The sequence below is a fragment of the Suricata suricatta genome, chromosome X, assembly GCF_006229205.1.
Source record: "Suricata suricatta isolate VVHF042 chromosome X, meerkat_22Aug2017_6uvM2_HiC, whole genome shotgun sequence".
NCBI lineage: Eukaryota > Metazoa > Chordata > Mammalia > Carnivora > Herpestidae > Suricata > Suricata suricatta.
The window spans coordinates 108812339-108825570 of record NC_043717.1 but is presented as its reverse complement, the minus strand read 5'-3'; the positions used below and the strand labels follow the sequence as shown (position 1 = coordinate 108825570).

The window sequence follows — 13232 nt, the reverse complement described above, 5'->3', positions numbered from 1 at the left end:
TAAATAAACAGTGCACTCCTAAATAAAGAATGGATCAAAGAAAATATCACAAGAGAAATTAGAAAATAGTTGAAATGAATGACAATGATGTACCATATACCAACATTTATAAAACTCATCAGCTTAAAGCATTGTTCAGTGGGAAATGTATAACTAGAAAGCCTATATTAAAATGAAAAAAAGTAATAATTTGTCCTTCTACTTTAAGAAGTTAGGAAAAGAGAGCAATCTAAACCCAAAACAAGTAGAAGGGAGAAAGTAATAAATATTGGAGTGCAATTAAATGAAATAAAGAATAGAGAAACATTAATAAGAATCAAAGAATCTAATAGTTGGTTCATTGAGATCACCAAAACTTGTAAACCTTTAGCTAGTCTGACAAGCCAAAAAAGAAGAATTAAATTACTAAAATTATAAAAGAAAGGAAATTACTACTGACCTTACAGAAATAAACAGGATCATGCAGGAATACTATGAGCAACTGTATGCCAACAAACTAGGCACCCTAGATGAAATGGAGAAATTCCTAGCAATTTAAAAATAATAGAAATTGTTTTTGAACTCATAACAAAGATATTAAATTAGTAATGTAATAGCTCCCTGCACCCCCACAAAACAAAAAACAAAACACACAAAACCAAAAAACCAGGGCTAAATGGCCTCACCATTGAAATATACCAAATATTTAAAGAAGAATTAATACTAAATCTTCACAAAGTATTACAAAATATAGAAAAGGAGGTAATGTTTCTTAACTCTTTCAATCAGGTCATTATTACTCTGATTTTTTTTTAAAAAAAAAGGATTACAAGAAAAGAAAACCACAAGAAAATATTTATTATGACTATAGACAGAAAAATCTTCAACAAAATACTAGCAAACTGAATCAAGCAACTTATAAATGGATTGTACACTATGTTTAAGTGGGATTCATCCTAAGAATATAAGGTTGGCTTAATATCCAAAATTCAATGTAATACACCATATTAGTAGAATAGAGAACAAAAACCACATGATCACCACAATAGCTGCAGAAACACATACACCGCCTGTTAGAAATCTAAAATTTGGCCAGTAAGTAGTAGTTATAACTTGTCCTATCACTTCAGATAATTTAAAGTCCTGAGAACTTAAGTATTTGTTTTAGTTATAAACCTATACAATGTCTGTTTCTATTTGGTTTCATATACACCAATCTTAGGCTGTAGTTTTTATGTTCACCAGAATCCTTGTATTTTACTCAATATGTCCAAACTGACTGATTAGTTTTTCTCTAAAACCTTTTGTGTTCCCTCCTTGGTTTATTAGATACTGTATTCTGGTTGTTACATACTTCTTCAACTTCATCTCATATCACTCTTCCCTTTACGTTGACCTACTTCTAGTTCATAGAACAGTGTGGATATTTCCTACTTAGAAGCCTTTGTACTTGCTGTTTTCCTGGCTTAAAATATTCCCCATCACGCTCTGGCTCTTTCTCATTCTTTAGGTTTCAAGTTAAAAACCACTCCCTCACAGAGGTCTTCTTTGATCACTGTATATAATGACACCCTTCCCTACGTCTGTGCCTTTTCTGTCTAATTAACATAATGTCTTAATATTTATTGACTGATTTAGTCAGTCAAGCAAGCAAGTAGTCTCTGACAAGATGAGTTCAAAGGGAATGCTTTCTCATTGTTACCATTGTGGCAGGCTTGTTTATTTCCCCTTTTCCTGGGGCCTAATACTTACCAAGGTTCAAGTAACAGAAGGAGACAATGAAATGCTGTGTCATCATAGCCCATCCAATATATGTTGAGGGGGCCATTATGGGGGGGAGAGCAATAGTTCTAATCCTCTGGTATATTCTTTCTATAGAAATCACCTCCAATACACACATTCTACCCCTGGTCTTCCTTAAAAATAGAATGATTGCAACTGAGGAAAAAGGTAGAGGAGAAAAGCATGGGAGGGAAGCTGAGAGGCTAAAGGAGCCCAAAGGGCATGGAAGAAGGAGAGAAGAAAGAAAAAACCTAAAGGGAAAGAGTTCTGTTCTTCAATAGGTTCTGTTCTATGAATTTCATTATTATTTACAACTTGTAAAAGCTACAATCTTAGAGTCATGTAGACTTCCTTAATTGTCCTCCTTTCCTTTCTTAACCTGAAAAGCTATCAGTTATAATCTGTCTACCTCTGAAATATCCTCTCTATCTCACTCAATTAAACTTAATTACCATCTGTTATGCCCTAAGGGTCACTCACACCAATATTTGTGAACCCCTTTTAACTGATGTTTTAGCTTTAGTTTCACCAATTTCCATTCAGTCATCCATACTTCTACAAGGGCATTCTTTCAAAAGCATACATTTTGCTATGTCCTCTCTCTACTTGAGGCACATCCACAACAAAAACCCTTATTTCTTAGTGTGAGCAATTAGGGCAGTATTACCTCAGCTTCTCTCTAGTGTCTAAATTGAGGGGTACTATTAATTCCCTTAACATTGATGCTCTTGTGTGCTTTTTGCCTTTGCCATTCTGTTCTTTTGATATGAATGTCCTTTCACTTTTTAAATGTGTTCTCACCTTCTAGGCATTATCTATTTTATGAACCTTTCCCTACTAGTCTGCTCTGAGCAGAAGCAATGATGCCACCCTCACTCCACCCCTCTCCCCTCCACCATGGGTACCTTTCCAGGGTTAGGGTGTGAACAGTCAAGTAGCTTTCAATTTATTTTTTGAACTTATTTCTCCTTCTTCCTTCTCTTACTTTATTGGTTCATGCCTTTTTTTTGCCTTGACCTCCATTATAGAAGATAATTTTTTCCCTATAAATCCCTCTGTTCTCATATATTATTGTCAAAGAAATAAAACTACTATATTTCGCTTAAAGCAAGTTGCCATTCTGAACCCAGTGACATTTCTAAGGTACTGATAGCAGCATATTTTATTGTCACATCTGTACTAGGACATGCTAGGGTTTTTAGGGCTAGTATTCAGGACTGTCTGCTTAAAGTACTCAGCTTAAGTTAAGAGATCCACCAAAAAATTCATTTTCTTTCTTAATGGTGGAAAATATCATATGTCTCCTGCCTTTTCCCTGAAAAGACCTGGTCCAGTCTTTACATTGTCAAACTCTTGGGTATATTGGGCAGAACATTGATTGCATTGTCCTCTAAACATAGAGTTATAATCCCTGAAAAGCAAAGATAAGAATAAATATACAGGAGATTATCTTCTTAGAAGTAGTGGAACCCCAAGCACATATACTAAAGATAGAAGGCACTGAAGAAAATGAGAAGATAGGGCCTGTGATAGTCTTCACTTAATAGTCTTAGAATAAATTTTAAATAAGGAAATGAGAAGAATCCTTAGGAAAGGATTTCCCTTTCTTCTTGGTGATAATAGTTTAAAGATCTACAACACAGATTTGGAACCTAGATACCCATAGGCAAAAGAAGATGCTTTGTTTCCAAGGCTGAATCACAGAAGACCATAGCCATCTATAGGAAAAGATTTCTAGACGAGAAGTTGAAAATTGGTAGCTTGCAAATGTGATTTATTTGTTCCATATCGTGTTTATAACTTTTTAAAACATTTTTAATTTTTATTTATTTTTGAAAGAGAGAGAGACAAACACAGAGTGTGAGCGGGGGAGGGGCAGAGAGAGAGGGAGACACTGAATCCAAAGAAGGCTACAGGCTCTGATCTGTCAGCACAGAGCCCAAGGAGGGGCTTGAACTCACGGGGTGCAAGATCATGACCTGAGCTAAAGTCAGACACTTAACCCACTAAGTCACCCAGGTGCCCCATAACTTTTTTTTAATAGTTTATTGTCAGATTGGTTTCCCTATAACACCCAGTGCTCTTCCCCACAAGTGCCCTCCTCCATTACCACCACCTCCCTTCCCCCTGCCTCTCCTCCTTCAACCCTCGGTTCATCCTCAATGGGAAAAAACAGAGCTTTCCCCCTGAGATCAGGAACACTACAGGGATGTCCACTCTCACCACTGTTGTTTAACATAGTGCTGGAAGTCCTAGCATCAGCAATCAGACAACAAAAGAAAGACCTATAACTTTTAGAGTTATTTGCAAAGATTTGAAATTTGGATGATGTCACATAAAATCCAAATTTTGTTTATTATTTTATGAAATCAGAAGATATGACATTGGTCTCAAATTCTCACTTGGCCACAATTGGCTGAGTAGTGGTTGTACTTGTAAATGGGCATATCCTTGCCATTCCCCTTAAACTCCATCACTTTCTACCCTCTTCCTGAAAAACGGGTCCAATGTTGGTTCCTATTAATCAACCCACTTGCACTTTTACATATAGAATTAAGAGCTCCTAGTAGAATTAAAAGGAACATGACATAGTTCTTATACCTGTAGCTATCAAAACATAAGGAAAAAAGACTGAGAGGACTGGTTTCAAAACATATAGGGGAGTTTGCATTTCCTTATAGAAATGAGGAATACTTTGGGGTGCCTGGGTGACTCAGTTGGTGAAGCGTCCAACTCTTGATTTTAGCTCAGGTCATGATCTCACAGTAGTGAGATTGAGTCCTGCATCGGGCTCCATGCTGACCATGGAGAATGAGACTGCTTAAGATTCTCTGTCTCTGTCTCTGTCTCTCTGTCTCTCCCTCCCTTCCTTTGCCCCTCCCCCACTTGCTCTCTCAATCTCAAAAATTAAAAAAAATAGGAAGTAAATATTTCTACATCTTTCTATGCATACAAAGTATGCCTTTGTTGAAGAAATAAAACTTCAGATATTAACATCATGCAATTTGGTATAAAGAACTATGACTGATATATAAAAATACGTACAATGGAAATATTAACCTTAAAACACAAACTGAAAGTTCAACAACTTTTGTGTTTGAATGCATAACCTAAGTGTTGCTGCTGGGAAATGCAATTATGTTTTAAGCACCAAGCATTCCCAGGTACCAAAGTATTTTATAGATGCCAAATTTATTAAAATGTCTATTGCAGAAGAATTATATGTTGAACTAGAAGTACTTTTTTCTGGTTGAATCAATGACTGAGGTCATATACAGAGCATATTATGTGGAAAGTTGGATTTCTTGTGACATCTTTTGTAGCTTATGAGAGGACATATATAAAAAATACTGTAGAATTATGTGTATTTTTTCATGATTTCAATAAGAATTTTGATATGAATGAAGAAATTTTTGGCTGTTTCCCATTACAAGCAAATCAGAAAATGGTTTACTTGGATATATTGAAAAAAAAAAAGTCCTAAGGATAAGTGGACCACAATTACTACATGTTAGTGTTAATGTCAGATTTATAAAATGTATATCCAATGTCGCAAAGTTTTATAGAGACAAATTTATGTTTGTTCATTGGTAGATTCACTAGGAATTATTTACTTTGTGGTAAAAGGTTTAAGTAGTGCATATCATAGAGACAGCAGCTGCCACCAGGAGCTGGAGACCTCCCATTCACTTGAACAACAGCTCAAAAGTTGGGTGAAATGGATGAAGAGTATGCTTCAGCTTCTCTTCATGAGCCTAGGTGCCTAAGTTAGGGCAAGGTGCTCACCCCCAGAATTAAACCCTCTGTACAAAGACTAAATCTGTGTCTGGATAGAAAGCAACTCTTTTCCTTTAAGGTACTGACTTAAACTAAATAACCTCACTCCTTATTTTCTCACCATTTCTCTTGCCCACACCTCTGTTAAAACTAATCCATTCTAAACTCCATACCCAACATGGGACTTCCAAATACAATACCTGACATTAACATCTTGGTACAGAAGACGAGGAGTCAGGTTTCTGTTTTGCGAATCAAAGTGGTAATAGTTTTTAAAAGAAAATTGTAATAGGGCACCTGAGTGGCTCAGTCAGTTAAGCATCCAACTTTGGCTCAGGTCATGATCTCACAGTTCATGGGTTGGAGCCCAACATCAGGCTCTGTGCTGACAGCTCAGAATCTGGAGCCTGCTTCGGATTCTGTGTGTGCGTGTGTGTCTCTCTCTCTCTGCCCCTACCTGCTCATTCTCTCTTTCTCAAAAATAAGTAAACATTAAAAAATACTAATAAATAAAATTATAATAATTATTGCTATGTTTCAATTTGGAAGTTTTCATGTGTTTAAAATATTCCTACTATGATTTTTACCTTATCTCATATGCTTACCCCATAATCATTCTTAAAAGGTTTATTATATTTCTGACAAGCTTTTTTTTAAAAAAACAAATAGCCTGATTTGCTTATTTAAGATATCCCTGTAGCTCCTGCAGGTATTTGAATTTCTGACATCTGCATTAGATATATTTTAGCTATTCCTCTGCTTGCCTCTATTGTCTACCCTTCAAGAGAAGCAAAAGTTTAACAATTTGTTGTCAGTCCAGAAGACTGAGTAATTGAAAAAAGAGGCCATTTAGGGTTCACTTCTGTGTACCCAGCATAAACTATAGTAGTCATTCAATGAGTGTTTACTAGATTGATGGATAAATGTGCTTCATTTGAAGCAGAACATATACCTAGAACTCTTTTCAAATGGAAGTTGTATTTCAATCTCATGCAAGTTTAGTATTGAAGATAATTATTTTCCTTTCCCTTCAACTTCTTCTTGACCCTTTTCTGTTTTAGATGCCTATACAACAGCTGAAGTGGTTTATTCTTGGACTCTTGGGAAGAACAAATCTGTGGAAGTAGCACAGGATGGCTCCCGCCTGAATCAGTATGACCTGCTGGGTCATGTTGTTGGGACAGAGATAATCCGGTCTAGTACAGGTATTTATTAATTTATTTTATTTAATAAGCATTTTTGTAACTTGTGTCACATACCAGTCACTGTTCTAAATACTTATAATAACATGAAATCCTCAAAACAGTCTTGTGATGTAGGTATATTATCATAAGGAAACTAAGGCATAAAAATATTCAGTAATTTGTTCCATGTCACATTATGTGATAGAGCCAAGATCTGAATTCAGGTAGATAGGCTCCAAGAAAATGCTTTTAACTGTGATGCCCTGCTGTCTCTTGGTGAATGGGCTAGAAAGTCAAGGACATTAGGGCTGGACTGTGGTAGAAGAGAAGGCAAAGGAAAGCCATGATGGTGGGAGAACTGAACTCGATCCTAAAGGTTTCATGAAGACATTTGCTCAACTCTGCCAATGCTGCTGTGACAAATTAATAACCCAGGAGAGTCCAGGTACACAGCCAAGAAGTCCAAAGATGAGCCATGTAATTATATTTTTAAGTGAGTCACCCATCTCAAAAACAAATCTGTCTAGCAAACCTTGCCCAGTCCTCTTAATAGCTAAATCGTTGGATATTGATGAATGGAACCTAGAGATTTGTTTTGTAGACTTGAATCCTATTTGGAAACTAACTAGTTACAGGGGCCTAAGGAAGGAGGCACCCTGAATCTGAGCTAACCTTAAGGTATTTGGAATAATGGAGTATAACTTGGGGGTCCACATAGCTAACAATAGTTTTTGCTGCCAAGGGGAGGAACACTTGTCTTGGTGAAAGATCTGAATCCACAATTACAAATGGATTAGGGTACTCTAGTCCTTTTTTTTTTTTTTTTGATTATCTGGACACTGTTCCCTTTCCTTGTCTGTGCCCTTTTTTCCCTCCACCCCATGACCTGGGCAAGGTATCTAAATAAAGAGGCATTTGAAATAGCTTTCTTTTTTTCTTTTTTTAAAATATAACTTATTGTCAAAATGGTTTCCATACAACACCCAGTGCTCATCCCAACGAGTGCCCCCCTCAATACCCATCACCCACGTTCCCCTCTCCCCCACCTATAATCAACCCTCAGTTTCCTTTCAGTATGTAAGACTATCTTATTGTTTGCCTTCCTCCCTCTCTATAACTATTTTTCCCCTTCTCCTCCCCGATGGTCTTCTGTTAAGATTCCTAAGTACCACATATGAAGGAAAACATATGATATCTGTCTTTCTCTGACTGACTTATTTCACTTACCATAATACCCTCCAGTTCCACCCACGTTGCTACAAATGGCCAGATTTAGTTCTATCTCATTGCCAAGTAGTATCCCATTGTACGTATAAACCACATCTTCTTTAGCCATTCTTCAGTTGATAAACATTGAGGCTTGTTCCATTACTTAGCTATTGTTGAAAGTGCTGCTCTGGACATTGGGGTATATGTGCCCCTATGTATCAGCACTTCTGTATCCCTTGGACAGACCCTAGCAGTGCTATTGCTGGGTCATAGGGGAGTTTGATTGATAGTTTTTTGAGGAATCTCCACACTGTTTTCCAGAGTGGCTGTACTAGGTTGCATTCTCCCAACAGTGTACAAGGGTGCCCGTTTCTCCACATTCTCACCAACATCTATAGTCTCCCGGTTTGTTCATTTTAGCCACTCTGGCCTGCGTGAGGTAATATCTCAGTGTGGTTTTGATTTGTATTTCCCTGATGATGAGTGCCGCTGAGCATAGTTGCATGTGTCTGTTCGTCATCTGGATGTCTTCTTTGGGAAAATGTATTTTCATGTCTTCTGCCCATCACTTCACTGATGGGTCTTATTTTTTTAATCCATTCTGATACCCTATGTCTTTTGATGAGAGCATTTAGTCCATTTACATTTAGTGTTATTATCGAAAAATATGGGTTTAGAGCCATTGTGTTATCTGTACGTTTCATGCTTGTAGTGATGTCTCTGGTATTTCGCGTTCCTTGTAACATTTCCCTCACAGATTCCCCCTCAAGATATCTTGTAGGGCTAGTGTAGTGGTAATGAATTCCTTCAGGTTGTTTGTTTGTTTGTTTGTTTGTTTGTTTAGGAAGTCCTTTATCTCTCCTATTCTGAATGACAGTCTTGCCGGATATTGCTCGATTCTTGGCTGCATATTTTCCTGTTCATCACATTGAAGGTTTCCTGCCATTCCTTTCTGGCCTGCCACGTTTCAGTGGATAGGTCTGCTACTACCCTTAAGTGTCTACTTTTGTATGTTAAGCCCACTTATCCCTAGCTGCTGTCAGAATTCTCTCTTTATCCTTGTATTTTGCCAGTTTCACTGTGATATGTCGTACAGAAGATTGATTCAAGTTACATCTGAGGGGAGTTCTCTGTGTCTCTTGAATTTCAATGTCTGTTTCCTTTCCCTGGTTGGGGAAATTCTCAGCTATGATTGTTCAAAAACCCTTTCATCCCCTTTCTCTCTCTTCTTCTTCTTCTGGAATCCTTATGATATGGTAATTGTTCCATTTGATTGCATCACTTAATTCTCTAATTCCTCTTTCTGGATCATTTTATCATCTTTTTCTCGGCTTCCACTTTGTCCATAATTTCATCTTCTAACTTGCCTATTTTCCCCCCTGCCTCTTTAATCTGTACTTTGGCAGCCTCCATTTTGCTTTGCACCACATTTATAGCATTTTTGTAATTCATCATGACTATTTAAGATCTTTGATCTCTGTAGCAATGGAGTCTCTGCTGTCTTCTATGCTTTTTTCAAGCCCAGAAATTAATTTTATGACTATTATTCTAAATTCTTGTTCTATTATTTTGCTTAAATGTGTTTTCATCATTTCTTTAGCTCTCACTTGTTTCTGGAATTTATTTTGAAGAGAATCTTCCGATTCATCATTTTAGTTAGTTTTCTATCCCTTGTAAGTTTTAAAAGCTTGTTATGTGCTATGCACCTGTAAGTAGTGCAGTGTTAAAGAGGGCCCATACACTGTCCAGTGCCTGGCTCTTCAGGAGGTATTTTTTGGAGAGTGTTACTTGTTCTCTGTTGTTGTGACTTTGGTTATTTCGTTTCCCTACTCGTAGTGATGCTTTGTACCCTCCATCAGGTGTGCTTTGTTTTTTCCTTGACGTAGCCCGGGAAGGGAAAACAGACAAACAGGCAACAAAAACATGCAAATCAAAAAACAAAACAAACAATAACAAAAAAACCTCAAAAATATAATCTAAAAGCAAAAAACCAGAAATACCAGTTACAAGTAAAGAACAGGGTGGAGGCAGTGCTGATGTAGGAGCATATACAAAGAGAGAAATGACAGGGGAGGGGAGAAAGAGAAAATGAACATTGTCCAGGCAGAGAGACTAAAAGGCTTAATCCAGAGAGAGAAAGGAGAATAAGGAAGAAGTTGAAGAAAAGGAAATAATATAAAGTTACCCAGAGAGACTAGATGACCTGATTATTCCAGAGAGAGAGAGAGAGACTAAAGTGAAGAGGGAGGTATAGTACATGCCTCAAGAGAATGGATTAAATATGTCTGTTTAAGCAAACCAATAAACAGAGTAACCACCTTGAGGAGGGTAAAGTTAAGAAGGAGAAAAGGGAGAATATGTCTAAGTAATAAGAATTGACCTAAAATTAATCCAGGCAATGCCAAAGTGCTGGTCCAGAGGGGGCATCTGGTTCCACAGTTCCAGCCCCAGTCGATAAGTAGCTATCCTGTGTGGAGGGGCATGGTTTGATGTAGGGCATGCCACCTCTACTTTGGGCCCTGCCTTTGTGGTTGTGGGGGGAAAATGGTGATCCCCCAGTCCCTTCTTCATGGACCGGATGTCCCAAATCACTCCTTTGGATCTTTCCTCACAGTGCCGCAGGTGGGCTGTCTTGCTCTGCCATCTCCCGTGTTCCACACTTAGCTGGATTTTAAACTCCCATTCCATGTGTGTTAATGATGTCACCCAATGATAAGTGGTCCTGTGGCTGTGCTGCAGCACTTCAGTGGATGGGACTGAATTTTCCTGCTGCACACTGCATCCCTGACCTACCATCAGACCCAGAGGTGACTCCCCTCCTCCCCAGGTGCTTGAATAGGGCAGCTGGCCCCTGTCCTAAGAAAGTTAGAAATGGGCTGATATGATCCTTCTCTGTCCCTTTGGAGGTTTTTCTCTTGTACAGATACAGTCCTATGCTTCCCTACCTGCTCTTTCTCTTCCTTTTGTCTCTCCACAGAAGGGGATCTCTTCGCTCTGTGCCTCTAAAGCCCGTTTATCTCCCCCAGTTCGCAATCACATGCCTATGAGGCCATCCGGTTTCCCCATTTTCTTCCTGGTAGACTCTGTCTCATTTCCTCCCAGACTCTTGGGGTTGGAAGTCCTTTGGCTTCAGCCCTTCTTTGAGAGACACAGAAAGTATGGATCCCCTACTTCTCTGCCATGTTGCCCCCTCCCAAAATAGCTTTCTGTAACAGGATTTAGAGATTTGGAATTTGGTGTGGGCAAAGGTTATTACAATGAAAGGCGATATAGAGGTATCAATTTGAAAATATGACCTGTTGGAAAAGTTACAACTGGTTCAGAGTAAGAGTTGTAGGGTATAGAGAGTATAGGGGCCACAAAAATGTAGGCTGTTCTCCTCTGAGAGGATTCTGGGGTTTGGCCCTTGGAGTTGGTCGTGGCTAAGCAGCTGGCAAGGCACGATGTATGTAGCTGACCCTGGTCCAAGAGTCTTCCTGATCCAGCAGGTGTGAATTAGCTGCTGGAGCAAAATGCCCAGTTTTGGAAAAGTGTACAAATGTCAGAGGTGGGTGTGCCCATACCACCTGGACCTCATTAGTTTGCTCCACAGGTGGGCTGCTGTGAAGGGATACTGTGCTCCTGGGGCTCAGATTCAGCTGTGTCTCCCATATGGAAGCACTGGACTGTGGTCTGGGGCCAGTTGCCCAACCTCCCCAACATGGTTTGCTCATGGTGAGTCTGGATCTTGAGATAAATACTACCTGCTAGTTGCAGACCCTCTGCTACGTTTACATGCTCTGACCCCTGGACTGGGTATAGGCTTTGTTAGGGTACTTGAAACCCACTTCCTAGGGCCTGATGGAAGGGTGGGTTCAAGGGTAACTCAGCTGGGCTTGGCGGTATATGTGGGGAGGGTGGTATTCCACATCTGGACAGACCTTTTCTCTCTCCAAGCAGGGGGAGGGAGCGGGGCTTTCAGTGCCCACAGGTACACATGTGCACACTGCATTCCTTCTATCCTATTGTACCTCTTAATGTTTTGGAGCAGAAGCCACTGTCTTGCTCCCAAGTGCATCTGCATTGTGTAGCCCCTGGCAGCTACCATTGGGACTTCCTTTCTGTGATAGCATACCCAAAAACACATGCCTGTTCTCCCTATCACCGGAGCTGATGCATAAAGGACCCAGGATCCTGGAGGAGGTTGTGTGTGTGCCCACAGGCACATTGGCTCTACTCAGATCCGAGCAGAGGGACCCTAGAGGCACAGGGCACCTCCCCCAGGATGTCTACCTCAGAAGGAGAGAATTCCTTGCATCCGTTTGTTCTCCCCACTTTCCAGTCCTTCCTCATCACTGCTCATGTGGCATCAACATTTGACATCCATCATTAGCTATACAAGGAGCCCCAACTGCCATTTAATTTGGTTAAACCACTGTATGTTTAGTCTTTATCTCATAGGCAATGTGCATTCATGACAGGAAAAATAGAATACACAGTAAAATGGAAATTAATATATTCTTTAATATTCCCTCACTGACTTTTTAATTGTACATTTTGTTTTTATTTTATTTTATTTTATTTTTCCATTGTTGTTTTTAAACATCTGGGTCATTTTAATCATATGTTTTTTACCTTGCTGCTTTCTGTTTTTACTAGTTTATTGTCAAATTGGTTTCCATACAACACCTAGTGCTTTTTACCACAAGTGCCCTCCTCCATCCCCACTACCTCTTTCCCCCCACCTCCTTCCTCTTCAACCCTCAGTTCATTTTCAGTAATCAATACTCTCTCAAGATTTGTGTCCCTCTCTCTCCCCAAATCTCTTTCCTGCTTCCCCTCCCCCTGGTCCTACATTAGGTTTCTCCTGTTCTCCTGTTCTCCCATGAGTGCAAACATATGGTATCTGTCCTTTTCTGCCTGATTTATTTCGCTTAGCATGAAACCCTCAAGGTCCATCCACTTTGATACAAATGGCCATATTTCATTCTTTTTCATTGCCGTGTAATACTCCATTGTATATATATACCACTTCTTCTTGATCCATTCATCAGGGGATGGACATTTAGGCTCTTTCCATGTTTTGGCTATTGTTGACAGTGCTGCTATGAACATTGGGGTACATGTGCTCCTATGCATCAGCACTTCTGTATCCCTTGGGTAAATCCCTAGCTGTGCTATTGCTGGGTCATAAGGGAGTTCTATGGATAGTTTTTTGAAGAACCTCCACACTGTTTTCCAGAGTGATGGCACCAGTTTACATTCTCACCAACAGTGCAGGAGGGTGCCCGTTTCTCCACACCCTCGCAAGCATCTATAGTC

The 13232-nt window shown here is 39.3% G+C and overlaps 1 protein-coding gene across 1 annotated transcript in view; it reads left to right on the top strand.

Annotated features, from left to right (window-relative positions):
• Positions 1-13232, top strand: part of GABRA3 (gamma-aminobutyric acid type A receptor alpha3 subunit) — a 276021-nt gene that overhangs the window by 227025 nt on the left and 35764 nt on the right. Inside the window, exon 7 of the mRNA XM_029929923.1 lies at positions 6600-6743. Within this exon, the coding sequence (XP_029785783.1) occupies positions 6600-6743 (144 nt within the window). The remainder of the gene's footprint in view (positions 1-6599; positions 6744-13232) is intronic.